At 50.8% G+C, this 14,831-nt stretch overlaps 1 protein-coding gene across 1 annotated transcript; it reads right to left on the bottom strand.

The window, feature by feature from the left end:
• Positions 1–3,179: 3,179 nt before the first annotated feature.
• On the bottom strand, positions 3,180–13,832 carry LOC120317041 (ras-related protein Rab-1B). The gene is made up of 6 exons (XM_039363284.1): positions 13,475–13,832; positions 6,936–7,008; positions 6,387–6,482; positions 5,464–5,559; positions 4,879–5,010; positions 3,180–4,303 (listed from the first exon to the last, which is right to left on the bottom strand). Exons 1-6 carry the CDS (start codon positions 13,486–13,488, stop codon positions 4,109–4,111), a joined length of 606 nt encoding a protein of 201 aa, XP_039219218.1. The 5' UTR covers positions 13,489–13,832; the 3' UTR covers positions 3,180–4,108.
• Positions 13,833–14,831: the final 999 nt, after the last annotated feature.

Here is a 14,831-nt window from a genome sequence, read left to right on the forward strand (position 1 = left end):
CGCCGTCTGCCGCCGCGGAGAGACGGGGGGGGAGGAGCCAGAGGCCGGGGGCGGGGCCGCGCCGCACAGGTGAGCGCGCAGGAGCCAGCCCCGGCTGGGAACCAGGGGCTGCGGAGTGCCAGCCGGCCGCTGAGGCTCCTGGGTGGTGGGGAAAGAGAGTCGGGGTCGCTTTTGGGGGGACCCCCCCCTCTGCAGCAACCGCAGCAGGTGGGCAGGAGGGGCTGCTTTCCTGGGGCAGGTGGGTTTTTGGAAGGGTGGGGGGAGGACGGAGAAGGGCTGTCCGCTGGACGCTGACTCCCATCCTTCCCCGACTCCCATCCTTCCCCGCCCAAAGAGGCACCTGGGACGACCAGACCCATCAATGCTGACTGCAGATCTTACTTAGCCTTCTTTGCTCGGGCAGCAAGGAGGATGGGGTTTGTAGTCCAGGCCCAGATCTTAGGATCTGCGCCTGGACTACAAATTCCACCCTCCCCCAGGGGGCTCTCTGCTGGACCCCGACTCCCATCCTTCCCTGCCCAAAGAGGCACCTGGGATGACCAGACCCATCAATGCTGACCGCAGATCTTACTTCCTAGGATCTGCACCTGGACTACAAATTCCATCCTCCTTGCTGCCTGAGCAAGGCTTTATAGGTCAGTGCTCAACCTTGGCCAGTGGAAGATGGGAGGGGGGGACTTTGACTCCGAGAATTCAGGCGAGGCCTGCCAGTGCCGACTGGGGGGGATTCTGGGAGTTGGAAGTCCAGTTCAGAAGCTCCCGGCTGATTTGGGATCAGCCCAACCTTCCCAGTTGCAATGTAGGGCTGTGAAAGTTGGACCCTAAGAAAGGCCGAGCGCCAAAGAATGGAGGCCTTTGAACTCTGGTGCTGGAGAAGACTCCTGCGAGTCTGCAAGGCGATCCAACTGGTCAGTCCTAGAGGAGATCAACCTCGACTGCTCTTTAGAAGGCCAGATCCTGAGGTTGAAACTCAAGTCCTTTGGCCACCTAATGAGAAGGACTCACTGGAGAAGAGTCTGATGCTGGGAAAGATGGAGGGCAAGAGAAGGGGACGACAGAGAAGGAGGTGGCTGGATGGAGTCCCTGAAGCAGCAGGCATGAGTTTCAATGGACTCCAGAAGATGGTAGAGGACAGGAAAGCCTGGAGGAACGTTGTCCATGGGGTCACGATGGGTCGGACACGACTTCGCAATTAACAACCTACCTCACAGGGCTGTCGTGTGGCCAAAAAGAGCAGCAAGGAAAAAGCTGCATATAAATTTGATATATAGGTGAAAGCTTCACCCAGACAGCAGTCCAAGATTCTAGGTTTTTTTCCCCTTCCTTTCCAATATCGAGATCTTTTGTACAAAGTTCGAAAGTTGATGCAGCCCACAATTCTAAACTATGGCTAATTCCTGGTTTGTCCTCCCAGTCTGTTTCCTAAATAAACCCCGTTTCTAGCCGAGATGACTGAGAGTGTAGTTTTGCGCTTTGGTACAAAACCCCGAAGCCGTCAATTACCAAATAGGCTGAGCCGGAAATCGCCCTCCTCCTTGCGCAAAGCTAATCCTGGTTAAATCTAAGCTAGCTTGGCAGCGGGAAGACCTTTCAGAAGAAACTGGTTAAGGGGGATTGTGTGAAATCTGAGCGTTTCCTAAAATCGAACTGGCTCTGTAGCAATTGATGGTAGCCCCTGGGCACCAGGTTGCAGACCCAGGGAAGCGGCGGGCTAGCCAGGCAATGAGAGAGCGCCCCCTGCTGTCCCCCTCGATTTTTTTTGGGCAGGATGGAAAAGATTCATCAACAGGAGATGGCGAGGCATTTAGGCAGATTAAATAAATCATTTAATGTTTTAAATGTATTGAAATCAAATCTGCCGAACGGATGTTCTGCTGAGGTTGAAATATCCCACCCCCCCGGTTTAACAGCAGCCAATCCACCTCGCAGGGTTGTCGTTGCGGGGGAAAAAAAGAGGAGTTAATATTATGTTCATTGCCTTGCGCTGTTGATAAATAAAGGCAGGATATAAATTAAATCCATGCATAAATTAATCGCCAGCCTGAGTCAATGGCAGGGCTGTCACTGGGATCCTTTCCCACAGTTTGGGTGCTTTTCTCTTGTGTACCACCAGAGGGCAGTGTTCGACTTTCCTACAGCAATGGCCGTTCCCAGCCAGCTGGGGAATCCTGGGAGTTGAAGTCTCCCCCTTAAAAGTTACCAAGATTGAAAAACCCAATTCTTAGTCGAGTTGAAATGAGCGTCACCAATTCAACCACGATGCACCGAATTGTTAAAAGTTTGCGAGCCACCGTTGTTTGTGCAGGACGAGAAAAAAATAACAAAAACACGAAACAAAACAAAAAAACCACACACGCAACCGAGCCTGGAAAACCCTCATTTTGCAGAGGCTGGTTATGTTTTTATTCATTTTCTCCCCCCCTCCCCTCTTTTTCTCTCTCTTCCTCTCATCTTGTGTTTTGTAATGTCACTGGTGGAAAAACAAAACGGACGGATGAATCGAGAGCCGACGAAACTTTCCACCCGGGGCGGGGTCCCTGACGTTCCTTAAATAGAGTGGGGGGGGGGGTGTCGGGCGAGCGAGCAAGCGGGAGGGGGAGGATGAGAAGAAGAGAGACCACCGGGGCAGACAAGTTGCTGGGGAAGGAAAGAACTTCCTACTGCTAAAAAAAAGGGGGGGGGAGGAAGGAGCAGCTTTGGCAGGGGCTGGGCCCAGCAGCATGGGACAAGGGATCCCCGGAGCTCCCTTTGGTCGTCGATATACAGAGGGGCGGGGAGGGTGGGTGAGAGAAAGTGGGGAGCCCAGGGGGGACGGGAGACCCTACAAAATTATTCACAAGCTTGGGGGGAGCCCAGCAGAGTTACATTCATTCATTGACTGTGGAATGCAGAAGCTGGGAGAGACCACCCACCCCCTCAAATCTCCCTCTTCCTCCCCCCCCCATTTTGAGGAAGGGTTACAGAATTCAATAGGTCCGTTCTAGTCCAGGGGAGGGGTTTTTTTTTACAGGGGGCTGGTGAAGGAACAGAGCATGGATTTGTACAAGGTGGGCTGGGATACAGGGGGAGGATGGGAAGAGGGGGTGGCTGGGAGGGAGGGAGGAGGGAGGGGTTGAAAGAAGGTGTCCTGAAGGAAGAGGAGAAGAAGAAAGAAGAAAGAAGAGGAAGAATAAGAAGGGAGGAGGAGGAGGAAGAAGAAAAGAAGAAAGAAGGAGGGAAGAGGAAGGATGAGAAGAGAGGAGAAAAAGGAAGAAAGAAGAGGAAGGAGGAGGAGGAGGAGTAGTGGTGGTGGTGGTGGTGGTGCTTCAGGAAGGGCCAGGGAAGGAATGACGTGACACTTGGGAAAAAAAAAGAAATCCGGGTGGAATAAAAAGGAAACACGAAGGAAGGAAGGAAGGAAGGAAGGAAGGAAGGAAGGAAGGAAGGAAGGAAGGAAGGAAGGAAGGAAGGAAGGAAGGAAGGGGTGGATGGGAAACAGCCTCAACAGCCTTGATGGGGAGGGGCCTCCTACTTAAAGGGGGAGGAGGAGGAAGAGGAGGAAGAGGGGAGGAAGCAGGCAGACCGAAGGGCGGAGATGGGAACACTCGACCTTGGGCTACCAAACAGCAGTAGAGAGATCTGAGCTGGGGAGAGAAGAGGGGGAGGCAGGGAGCCGAGACCCCCCCTTACAGTAAAAGAAAATGCCGCCCAGATCCCGCCAAAGGGAGTGGGAGCGCCCCCCCCCGTCTCCCCTATCCATCAGAGATGTGTTCCCCCACCCCAAAAAACCAGGGGCAGGGAAAGCCTGGCCTGGTGAGAGACCACCAGCCTCTCCCGCCTCCCTGTCCAGAGTTAAAAGGGGAAGGGGGGGGGACAAACAGCTCAAGACCCCCAACTCGGAGTAGCAGCTGCGCTGGAAGGGAGGAAGGCCCCGTCCCCTCCAGCACGGAGGTATCATCCGGAAAGCCCCCTTCAGAGAATGAAAAAAAAAAAAAAAAAAACAACCAGGAAGAGGAGGGGGAGGGGGCTGGACGGTGGGGAGGGGGCAGGACCCCGCTGCCCCGCCTGTCCCAGGCGCCCCCCCAGCCCTCCTTTCCTCCCCCCTCCCCACAAAGCCATCGTGTCCCGTTCAGCAACAGCCACCGCCTCCTTGTTTCACCGGAGTGCTGTCGATTTTCAAGTTGGGCCGGTCCCCGCCGGCCGTGGCCCCGGGGCCCATCCGCTTCTTGATCTCGGCCGCCATCGTCATGAAGGACTGCTCCACGTTGGTGGCGTTCTTGGCGCTCGTCTCCAGGAAGGGGATGCTGAGTGAATCGGCAAACTCCTGGGGGGGGGGAGGAGAGAGAGGAGGGGAGGGGAAGGGTGAGAAGAGCGAGAAACAAGAAACGGGATTCGGCCCGTTGGCGGGGCGCCCTCGACTCGCGACCGGGATCAGAATTTGCGGTGGTTTAAGTGGGTCTGTGGTGGTGAAACCGGCCGTGCCCGATTTTATTTCATTTTTGATCAATATTTTTGATCTGATGACCTTTTTTTCCCCTCTCCCACCCCCCAGCTGGGTGGTTGCGTAAACGCTACGGTCGTACAGCGAGCAATGTGGCTGTTAAGCGAATCCAGCTTTTTTTGCTTGCGGGAAGGAAGCAAGTGGTGGTTGGGGGGGTGCTGCAACCGTCGTAAATGCAGGCCGGTTACCAAGCAACCTGATTTCTGATGCCGTGAGCGCGCTGTGAAGTGCAAGCATCGGGCATAAGGCACGCCGTAAGTTCGAATGGTCACTAAATGAACGGTTGGGAGTCGAGGATGACCTGCAACATGGGGATACACCCCACAGAGATGCTTCCCCCCACTGGACCGCCCCAGGCTGCAGATCTTGACCTGTGCTTCCCGCAGCTGGAGACTCACCTTGGCGGTTGTGTAGTCCACCACTTTCTTTGTGGTTAAGTCGCACTTGTTGCCGACGAGCAGCTTGTTGACGTTCTCGCTGGCGTAGCGCTCAATCTCCTGCAGCCACTGCTTGACGTTGTTGTATGATTCCTGGGCAGAAGCCAGAGGGAGGAAGAGGCAAGGTGAGGCCTGGAGGGGGCGCCGGGCGCTACTCCAAGGCCCATAACCCTTGAAGAGGATCCAGAAGGCCAAGCTGGCATTTCCCAGCCATGATTTCCAGGTGGAACTTCAACTCCCAGAATCCTAGAGCCGGCACAGAAGGACTTCAAGTCCCATAATCCCAGAGCCAGCACAGAAGGACTTCAAGTCCCATAATCCCAGAGCCAGCATGGACTTCAATTCCCAGAGCCGGCCCGGGAGGACTTCAACTCCCAGAATCCCATAGTCAACATGGCCAAAAAGAGAAAAAACAGCCTTGGGAAAACAGCTGCAGACAAGCCAAGTTTTGTTGGTCTCTGCTTTGCAGAGTTTTGTGTCGGGCCCAGAAGGTGTGTTAAAAGCCTCCATGGTCCTGCTCCTCTGTGGCTGGAACCGCCCCCCTACCTGATCCGTTACGTCGTAAACCACGATGATGCCGTGGGCCCCTCGGTAGTAGCTGGACGTGATGGTCCGGAACCGTTCCTGCCCAGCTGTGTCCCACTGGAGAAAGCAGAGAGAGAGGTTAGCAGCTTCGTCGGACAGAACTTCAACTCCCATAATCCCCATAATGAACGCTGCTAACATTGAATGTTTTGGCACTGACAGATGTAAATGTAGCCATCTTTTCCTTTTAGAGCAGTGTTTCTCAACCTTGACAGTTTTAAGGCATGTGGACTTGAACTCCCAGAATTCCACAGCCAGCAATGCTGGCTGTAGAATTCTGGGAGTTGAAGTCCACATGCCTTAAAATTGTCAAGGCTGAGAAACACTGCTTTAGAGTTAGATGATGCTGGGGGAAGGATGTGAATGAGAGTCCAGCTAGACACAACACTAAACTTAGTGTGAGAATCAAGGTTATTGTAACCAGAGCTGATAAGGAATTGGCCAGGGCTGGAGAGCTGGAGAGGAGGCCTGCGTTTCAAGCTAATTGGGGAATGTGATTTATGACTGTTAATTGGAAGAGGGAATTGTGCTTTGATACTAGGTGCCCAGGGGAGGGGAATTCAATTTTTGGCTTTGATTATGTAAGTGCCGGTATGATGCTACCTGAATAAAAGATCCTTTAAGGTAAACAATGCCTCGAAGTTCTTTTGAAGAGTTTCATCTGTCGGAACCAGGAACTGACCACCTGGTGATTTTTCCAAGCTGAATCCCCCTAGCCAGCATAGCTGGATCTCAAAGCTTCATCCAATTTAGTCAAGGGTTCAGAAAAAAAAAAGGGAAATGAATTTTGGATTTTTAATCAAGAGGCTCCTTCTGGGAAAGGGAATAAAAACCAGGCGGTGGTGGCTATCCTGCCCTTCGGGACAGCCCGTCCAAAAACTTACAATCTGCAGCTTAATGGTTTTGCCATCCAGTTCAATAGTTCGGATCTTGAAGTCTACCCCGATGGTGCTGATGTAGCTCTCTGTGTAGGTGTCATCCTGGCCCGGAGAGCGGGGAGGGGAGAAAAAAAGAAAAATAACTAACCACAGAGAAAATGACACCTTCAGTCAAAATCCTGGCCCTTGATCCCTGTTAATTAGCTCAAGCCACGATTCTAACCGCCCAACCCTCCAAAACAATTGCAAAAGGTGAAATCACACGATTTAAATCAATGCCAGTGGAATTTAGGACGAGAACTAATCCGTGGCCAAAACAGTTAAAAGACGTTTCATGAAAAAAAAAAACCTCTTTCCCCCCCCCAAATAAAGGGGATGTAAAGATCTGAAGGTGGGGCAGATAAGAAATTCCAGAAATTTTTTTTAATGCATTTCCCCCCCACTCCCTTGACCTCAGCTTCCCTTGAAACATTCCTAAATTAGCAGCAGGAACGAATGGCTGTTTTTGCGTTGGAAAGATGGAATAGTTGTTTTGGGGGAATCGCAGATACTCACGGCAAACCGTAGCAACAAGCAGGATTTCCCCACACCGGAATCTCCAATCAGAAGCAGCTTGAACAGGTAATCACTGGGGGGGGGGAGAAAAAAAAGCACACAATTTGTACACACAAAGAGATCAAAGGGGCAGGAAGTTTGAACGTGTTTCTTAATCTCTGGGGAGAACTGGGCGTACAGGCAGTCCTCAACTTACAACAATTGAGCCCAAAACTTCTGCGGTTCAGTGAGGCAGTTGCTAAGTGAGCTTTGCCCCATTTTATGACGCCTCCCCCCCTGTTGATTCATTCACTGGCAGCTGATAAGGTAGCTTCACTCTTGATTTTGCTGGTCAGACTGTCGCGTGACCTTGGGACGCTGCAACCGTCACGAGTCGTTTGCCAGGCGTCTGAGGTTTGATCCCGTGACCCCTGGGATCAACTTCACAGGTCACTTTTTTCAGGTCACTAGATGAACTGCTGCCGAGGACTGCCTGTGCTTTATCTCAAGACTTGGCTCTTGGGAACGAGAGTTTTGGCCGTGCTTAATGGCCACATCAGGCCGGCTAACTCAGGGGTCTTCAAACTTGGCCCTTCTATGACTTGTGGACTTCAACTCCCAGAATTCCTCAGCCAGCAGGCACGCTGGCTGAGGACTTCTGGGAACTGAAGTCCACAAGTCATCAGAGGGCCAAGTTTGAAGAGCCCTGGGCTAACGCAACCTTTCCCATCCAGATGTTTTTGTCGACGGGCTGGACTTCAAGTCCCAGGATCCTCCTGTTGCGTGACCTTTGCCCTGACGGGCAGAACCCGGGGCACATCTGGACCAGGGACCCAGCCCCCCGATATGGCTTTTCCCCTCCCCAAGATGGAACCACGCATAAAGTCAAAGGCCGGAGGAGGTTTCTTAAGGGAACTTTTGAGTGACAGGCAGAGAGGTGACGGGAAGCTGGCGAGTCACCAGATGGGTGAGTTGGCACTTTTCCTGACTTAAAAAGGAGGGAGGGAGGAACGCCAAAGGGACGCCTTTGTTCCACTGGCCAGGTGGAAACGGAGGAGGCTGGTGACGTGTGGACCTGGATTCAGGCTCCAGGACCAGGCCGGAACACACCAGGAAGGCCAAGAAAGGAGAACTGTGTGTAGCTCAGGGTGGAAATGAGGTGTAGCCCTGAGGATGTTACCTAGTTGGGTCATGAGATGCCTGCAAGAAAACCACCCAGCTCAGAGAGCACCAAGGACCCCACAGTCCTCCTCCTTTTCCCTTTTCCCTTCTCCTTCCCTCCACAAACTCCACTCCCTTCCAGCACTGATGATGTTCCCTAGTTGGGTAATGAAATGTCTGCAAGAAAACAGCCAAGCTCAGAGAGCACCAAGGATTCCTCAGTGCTCCTATTCTCCTCTCCAAACACCACTCCCTTCTAGCACTGATATTGTTCCCTAGTTGGATCATGAGATGCCTGCAAGAAAACCACCAAGCTCAGAGATCAACAAGGACCCCATAGTCCTCCTCCTCTTTCACTCCACAAACCCCACACCCTTCTAGCCCTGATGATGTTCCTTGGTTGGGTCCTGAGATGTCTGCAAGAAAACCACCAAGCTCAGAGAGCACCAAGGACCCCCCAGTCCTTGTTGACAGGAAAAATAAAATAAAATGGTCCTTTTAAGCCACTGGCTAAACTCCATAATGCTTCCAAGCCGCCACGCCAGCTTTTCGGAGGCCACTTGAGGAAGCAACCGTCCGTAACCGCAAAACGACACTTCCTAACACGCCAACAGAAAATGCTCTTTCTTGCCCCACTCCTAGTTGAAGACCACATCCTTTCTCCTCGGGGCTAGAGGCAGAGTTAGGAGAAAAAAGGGCTTTTAGGCTAGAAACATCCCCCAAACTTTTGAAGATGCAGGACTGCGCAGAGCTGAGAGCATCGCTGCAGCTCTTCGACATGAAATATTTAAGGCTCCCCAGATCCAAGGATGGGCTTCTTGCGATTCTCCACAAACACACAAATGTCGCACAGAGATACCTTTCCCCCCCCCTCATGGGATGCACACCTCACCCCCTGGAAGGTAGGTGGGGGCCACAATTCCACCACCACAATTTCAAGGAGCACCACAAGGCAGGTAGGAAGTGAGTCGTACTACTTAATGGAATGGAAAACGGCTGAATGAGACACTTCCTGATGACACAGCTGAAAATCCTGCTCCGGATCAGCAAGGCAACCGGGATTGACAGCTGTCAAGAGACTACAGACAGCGTCTATGTTGCTGGGAATCATAAGGCAGGGGTCTTCAAACTGGGCCCTTTGAGGACTTGTGGACTTCAACTCCCAGAATTCTGCTGGGTCGTTGCGCCCGTCATAAGTATGAGTCAGTTGCCAAGTGGGATGGATTTTGTTTGCGTGACCATCCGGATGTGGCAACAGTCTAAGTCGCTTTTCTTTCAGCACCGTTGTAACTTCAAGCAGTCACTAAGCGGACTGTTGTGACGTCAAGGGCAATCTATCCTGAATTTTGACCTTCTCGGAAGCGCCTCTTGAATCCCTAAGGGGCCCGAGTCCTCCCTCCCCACCTCCAAATCAGCCTAGTGTGCCTCTGAGCGCCTGCAGAGTGCTCACTCCGCCTCTTCCACCCAGTGAGCAAAGTCCAGCTTCCTGTCACTTGGCGTTAAGCAACCAGGAGGGTGAGTCAGACTACTACAGGCCCCGGATGGGATTTGCAACATCCGAGTAACCTTCACACCTCCAGCTGAAGGCCTCAACGGATTGAGCAACTGGATCTCCTCCAGTGCCTGACCAGAGGCAGGTAGTTCTCTCGGCTTACGACCACCGTTGAGCCCAAAACCTCCGTGGCTAAGTGAGACGTCTGCGAAGTGAATTTTTCCCCCATTTTACCACCTTTCTTTCACTGGTTAAAGTGAATTCACTGCGGTTGTTAAGTCACAAGGCACTTTTTTTTTACAATGCCTTGTAACTTAGAACGGTCCCTAAATGAATGGTTGTAAGTCAAGGACTACCTGTAGCAGAGTGACAGAATCGGAAGGGACCCTGGAGGTCTGCTAGACCAACCCCCTGCTCAGCCAGCAAACCCTATTCCACATGGCTGTCCAGTCATTTCTTGAAAACCTCCAGTGATGGAGAAGGGAGGGAAAGAAGGAAGGAATAGCAGAATAACAGAGCTGGAAGGGACGCTAGAGGTCTTCTAGATCAACCCCCTGTTTCAAGCAGGAGACCCTATACCATTTCAGTCACTTTTGGTCAGTGCTGTTGTAACTCTGAACGGTCACTAAACGGAACTGTTCATAAGTCGAGGACGGCCCGTACATAACCACGGACACCTCTTCTACATTCCAGCCGCTGGCCTTGCCTCTGATAACAACAGGTAAAATATAACATTATAAATAATAATTATCATCTAGTCTGCAGCCGTTCCTGTTTGCTTGGCAGCCTTAAGAAATTAAGAAATAGATCCCAAGGAGAAAAAAAATGTTTTGTAGGTCGGCAGTTGTAAAAAATAATAATAATAAAAAAATCACTCATTCAACTGTTTCGTTTTCATTATTAATGCTGGCTTGCGACGTTCAGAATTCATATAAAGATTGTGGGGCTTGGAAGAGCCTGGTGTTCACCCCCACAGGCAGTCCTCAACTCACAACTGTTCATTTAATGACCATCCCAAGTTACGACTGGCTTAAAAAGGCGACTTACACCCCATCCTCGAATTTACAACTTGCCTTGAAGTTTTGACTGCCACACACATACACAAACACACAGGACCATCCATGCCTGATTCCATTTGCGGCACCTGGCAACTGGCTCACATTTATGACCGGTTGTGGGGGGGATCCTGTAGTCATGTCACTGTGACTTCAGGGGAAAGGGATTACTTTTGGCGATCATGGTTTTACGACCATCGTAAAAAGGGTCATACAATCAAGGCATCCAGACTGGGGACCCATCACACACCTCGTTGACTACCTGAAGGCAAAAACAGGGCCATAGGGCTTACAGGTCTCTACTGCTAATACGCAAGGGATTTACACGGAGGAAATGTTGCAAGGAATAGCTCTGGATAATCCCATCCTGTGGCACGATTTTTAGAAGGAAACAGAGACCGAATTGTTTAATTTCGGTTTGGCCTGCATGAACTCAGTCCCCGTGGTTTGCAAAAATTAAACTCTATGGCTTATAAAGTGATGTGTCAACACCCCCCGGAGCTCAGCAGAGAAGCAAATTAAGCCCCACAGAAGCTTTCAAAGATGGGATGGTGTTTATTTTGTCACAACAAAACTCTTTAGGCGTCCTGTGGCACCTTAGGTGAACTTTGTAGCTCATCCTTTCCTAAACCAGAGTGGGAGGAGGACCAAATAATGTTAAGGGCAAGCAAACCCTGTAAAAAAAAAAAAAAACCCTCTAATAATAGTGTGTTAAATAACTATGCGCTCCATACATGAGGAGGGTTTTCCCTCTGAAAAAGCCACATGAAGGGCAGCCCTTAACAAAAATGCAAGATATTTCACAGAAAGCACAGCAAGATCAAGGATTCCACAATCTGGTTTTCCACATCTCGGGACTGACAGTGACGGATTCCTGATTTTTGCAAGAGGCACAAAAGAGAACAGAAAAGTTTGACCAACGTGCTTTTGCATTGGAGAAATTTTAAGATCCGTAATAGAGGAAGGGACTTCCTTGGGGGGAGGTGGAAATAGCAGCTGGGAAGTTGGAAAAAGATAAAGACTCCACAGTACAGAATAACAGAAGGGGACCTTAAAGGTCTTGTAGTCCACCCCCTGCTCAGGCAGGAGGCCTTGAAGCAGTCTAATGGAAGGGAGAAGTGAAAATGGCTTAGCTAAAAGAGCAAGGGGCTTCGGGGCGTTCCCACCTTATTTACTAGAGGCGGGGGTCTCCAAATCTGGCAACTTTAAGACTTGTGGACTTCAACTCCCAGAATTCCCCACGGTTGTTAAGGAAAATCTGGCTAGCCCCATTGACTTTGGTTGTCAGAAGGTGGCAAATATGTACTGTCAAAAAACATGAGTCAGTTGCCAAGCTCCTGATTTTTTTGATCACGTGACCGTAGGGATGCTGCCACGGTCGTAAGTATGAAAAAAAAAGGTCCTAAGTCACTTTTTTCAGTGCTGTTGTAACTTGGAACAGTCACAATATGAACCGTTGTAAGTCGAGGACTACCTGGTTTTACATAGGCCGGCATGAGAATGGTGGGCTACAAGCCGTTACTCATTTTAAACGCTAAAACATTAAAAAATACACATTTTAAAAAGCTAAAAAAAATATAAAAACAGCTTTTCTCACAATATTCAGAGTCTCTAAAAACATTTGTCTTGGCCATTTTTTGCCATCACTGAAGAGGATTCAGATATTCCAGCATGAGTAATAAGCTGTTTACACCAAGGGGTTGAGTTGGACTATAAATCCATAAGGCTGTGTCAGCTGGGAATTATGGTTTTTTTTTTTGTGTGTGTGTGTGGTTTTTTTTTTTTTTTAAAGCCTTTTGGGGGGGGGGAAGCAACAAAGAGCAATGTTGGAGAGAAAATTGGCCTTGCTGTGGATGATGGGGCGGCAATCCCTCCTTGTCTGAAGGGGGGAGCCAGCCATAGGGGAAGTTTACCCAGTTGGGGATTATGGGGTTATAATTCCATGGCAGGAAAGGAGGAAAGATGATGAGTTTAGTATTTTTAATGGAAATGTATTGGCTGCCCAACTCCAGGGGAGAGGGGGCTGCAGTTGTGGATGATGGGGTTGCAAGCCCCTTCTCCCAGCAGGAACCACCCTAGGGAGATACTGGCCTTGCTGGGGACGATGGGCCACCACATCCTCTCAACAGGAAACACCCTGGGGAGAAACTAGCTGTGCTGTGAATGATGGGGCCACTACCCCATCCTCCCAACAGGAAACAAGCCCTGCTATGGATGATAGGTCCACAAATCTATTCTCCCAACAGGAAACACCCTGGGGGAGGGTGGGGGAAATGAGCCCTGCTGTGGATGATGGGGCCACCACCACACACTCCCAACAAGAAACACCCTGGGGGGTGGGGAGAGGAGAAAACTAGCCTTGCTGTGGATGATGGGGCCACCATCCCACTCCCCCAAAAGTAAACACCCTGGGGGGAGGGAACTGTCCCTGCCGTGGAGCATGGGTGACAATTCCACCATTCAGAAGGCCCCCAACTTTGGAGAGGGGGTGTGTCACTCCCCCAGCCGTGGACGATGGGGCCGCAACCCCACCTCCTCCCCCCCCGCGCATGAAGGGGTTACAAAGCCGCCCTCCAAGCAACACCCAGGCTGGGGATGATGGGAAACGCGGCCCATCCCCCTACCCCCACAGGAACCTCAAGCCCCGGCCCGGGGGTGGGGGCTGATGGGGCGTGTAGTCCGCCCCCTCAGGAGACCCCCAACCCCGGGCGGGGACGATGGGGCTTGTAGTCCGGCTGTCCACCAGCCAGGCGAGGCAGGAGGGCGTCCTTCCCGGCCTGGCTGAGGGAGGCTGAGGTCGCCGCTTCCCTCCCTCCCTCCCGGAGCCACCCCCGGCGGCGAGTGACACTCACTACTCGGGGTTCATGGCGGCGGCGGCGGCGGCTCCTCCGCGGCGGGCGGGCGGCTCTGCTCGCGGCTTCTTCTCCCTGCCTTCCTTCCTGCTTTCTTTCCTGCCTTCTTTCCTTCCTTTCTTCCTTCCTCCGGCCTCCTTCAGGGCTTCCTGCCTGGCGCCTCCGGTCGCTTCTCGCACAAGATGGCCGCCTCTCCCCCGCCCTCACCCCGCAGGGGCCACTTTAACACCGCGCACGCGCGGCCCGCGCGGGGCACGCCGGGAGGCGTAGTCTTCGCGCTGACTTTTTTTTTTTTTTAAAGGAGGAGAGCGCCTTTCTCTCTCTCGCTCGCTCGTTCGTTCTTTTTTTTCCTCCCCGGCCGCGCGGCCTGACGGGAAATGAAGATTCCGGCTTCCTTGTTTTGACGTCAATCCTTGCCTCGCCCCGCCCCCTGGAGTTGTCTTGCTCGTCATGGCCGCTGCCCAGAGGCACTCTGGGAAATTGAGTCCTCGCCGCTTGGGCCTCAGGGCTGTTAATTATAGGGTGCCATTCTACAGCAGTATAATCATGTATTTAATTAGATATTAAAGAACCTGATTGGATATTATTGAAATAGGATCAAATGATATGGCCATTTACACCCAGTTTATATGCAAAATATTGAAATAAATAAGGTGTAACAATGACCATTTAGACCCAGTTTATTATGCAAAATATTGAAATTAGATATTTAACTTAGATCTAGTGATATGACCATTTAGATCTTTTGTATGCAAAATATTGAAATAGTTAGATATTTAAATAAGATGTCATGACTATTTAGACCTAGTTTATATGTGAAATATTGAAATAGATATTATTTAAATTAGATCTAATGATATCCCCATTTAGATGCAGTCTATATGTGAAACATTTAAATAGATGTTAAATATCTAAATTTTAATATTTTGCATCTACCAACTGGGTCTAGTCAAACCTGTTTATCATTTGCATATACAAACTTACATGTACTATTTATTTGTCGTATTTATTATACAGTATTGTAAAATACGTTCTCTAGATACTGGGTAATCCTTGACTTACATTCATTTAGTGACCATTCAAAGTTACGACAGCACATTTATGACGGTTGCAGCGTCTGGGATCAAACCAGCCATCTTTTATTCTCTCCACAATAGCGTGGGTGTGTTCCTAGGGCGCGTACACGTCTAAAAACACAACCACACATTTAAGGAGGGACTGCCTTGCTGTGGGGAACGTGAGAGCTGAGGAGATCATCTAGTCAGCTCCCTAAAAACAGCCTTGGAGATTCATATGACTTTTGATTTTCTAATTAAAGGACTCCAGTCGGACATGACTGAACAGAAGGCAAAATAAA

The sequence above is a fragment of the Crotalus tigris genome, unplaced genomic scaffold (assembly GCF_016545835.1).
Source record: "Crotalus tigris isolate CLP2741 ecotype Arizona unplaced genomic scaffold, ASM1654583v1 scf7180000019553.37968852642:3898890, whole genome shotgun sequence".
In the NCBI taxonomy this organism is placed as follows: Eukaryota; Metazoa; Chordata; class Lepidosauria; order Squamata; family Viperidae; genus Crotalus; species Crotalus tigris.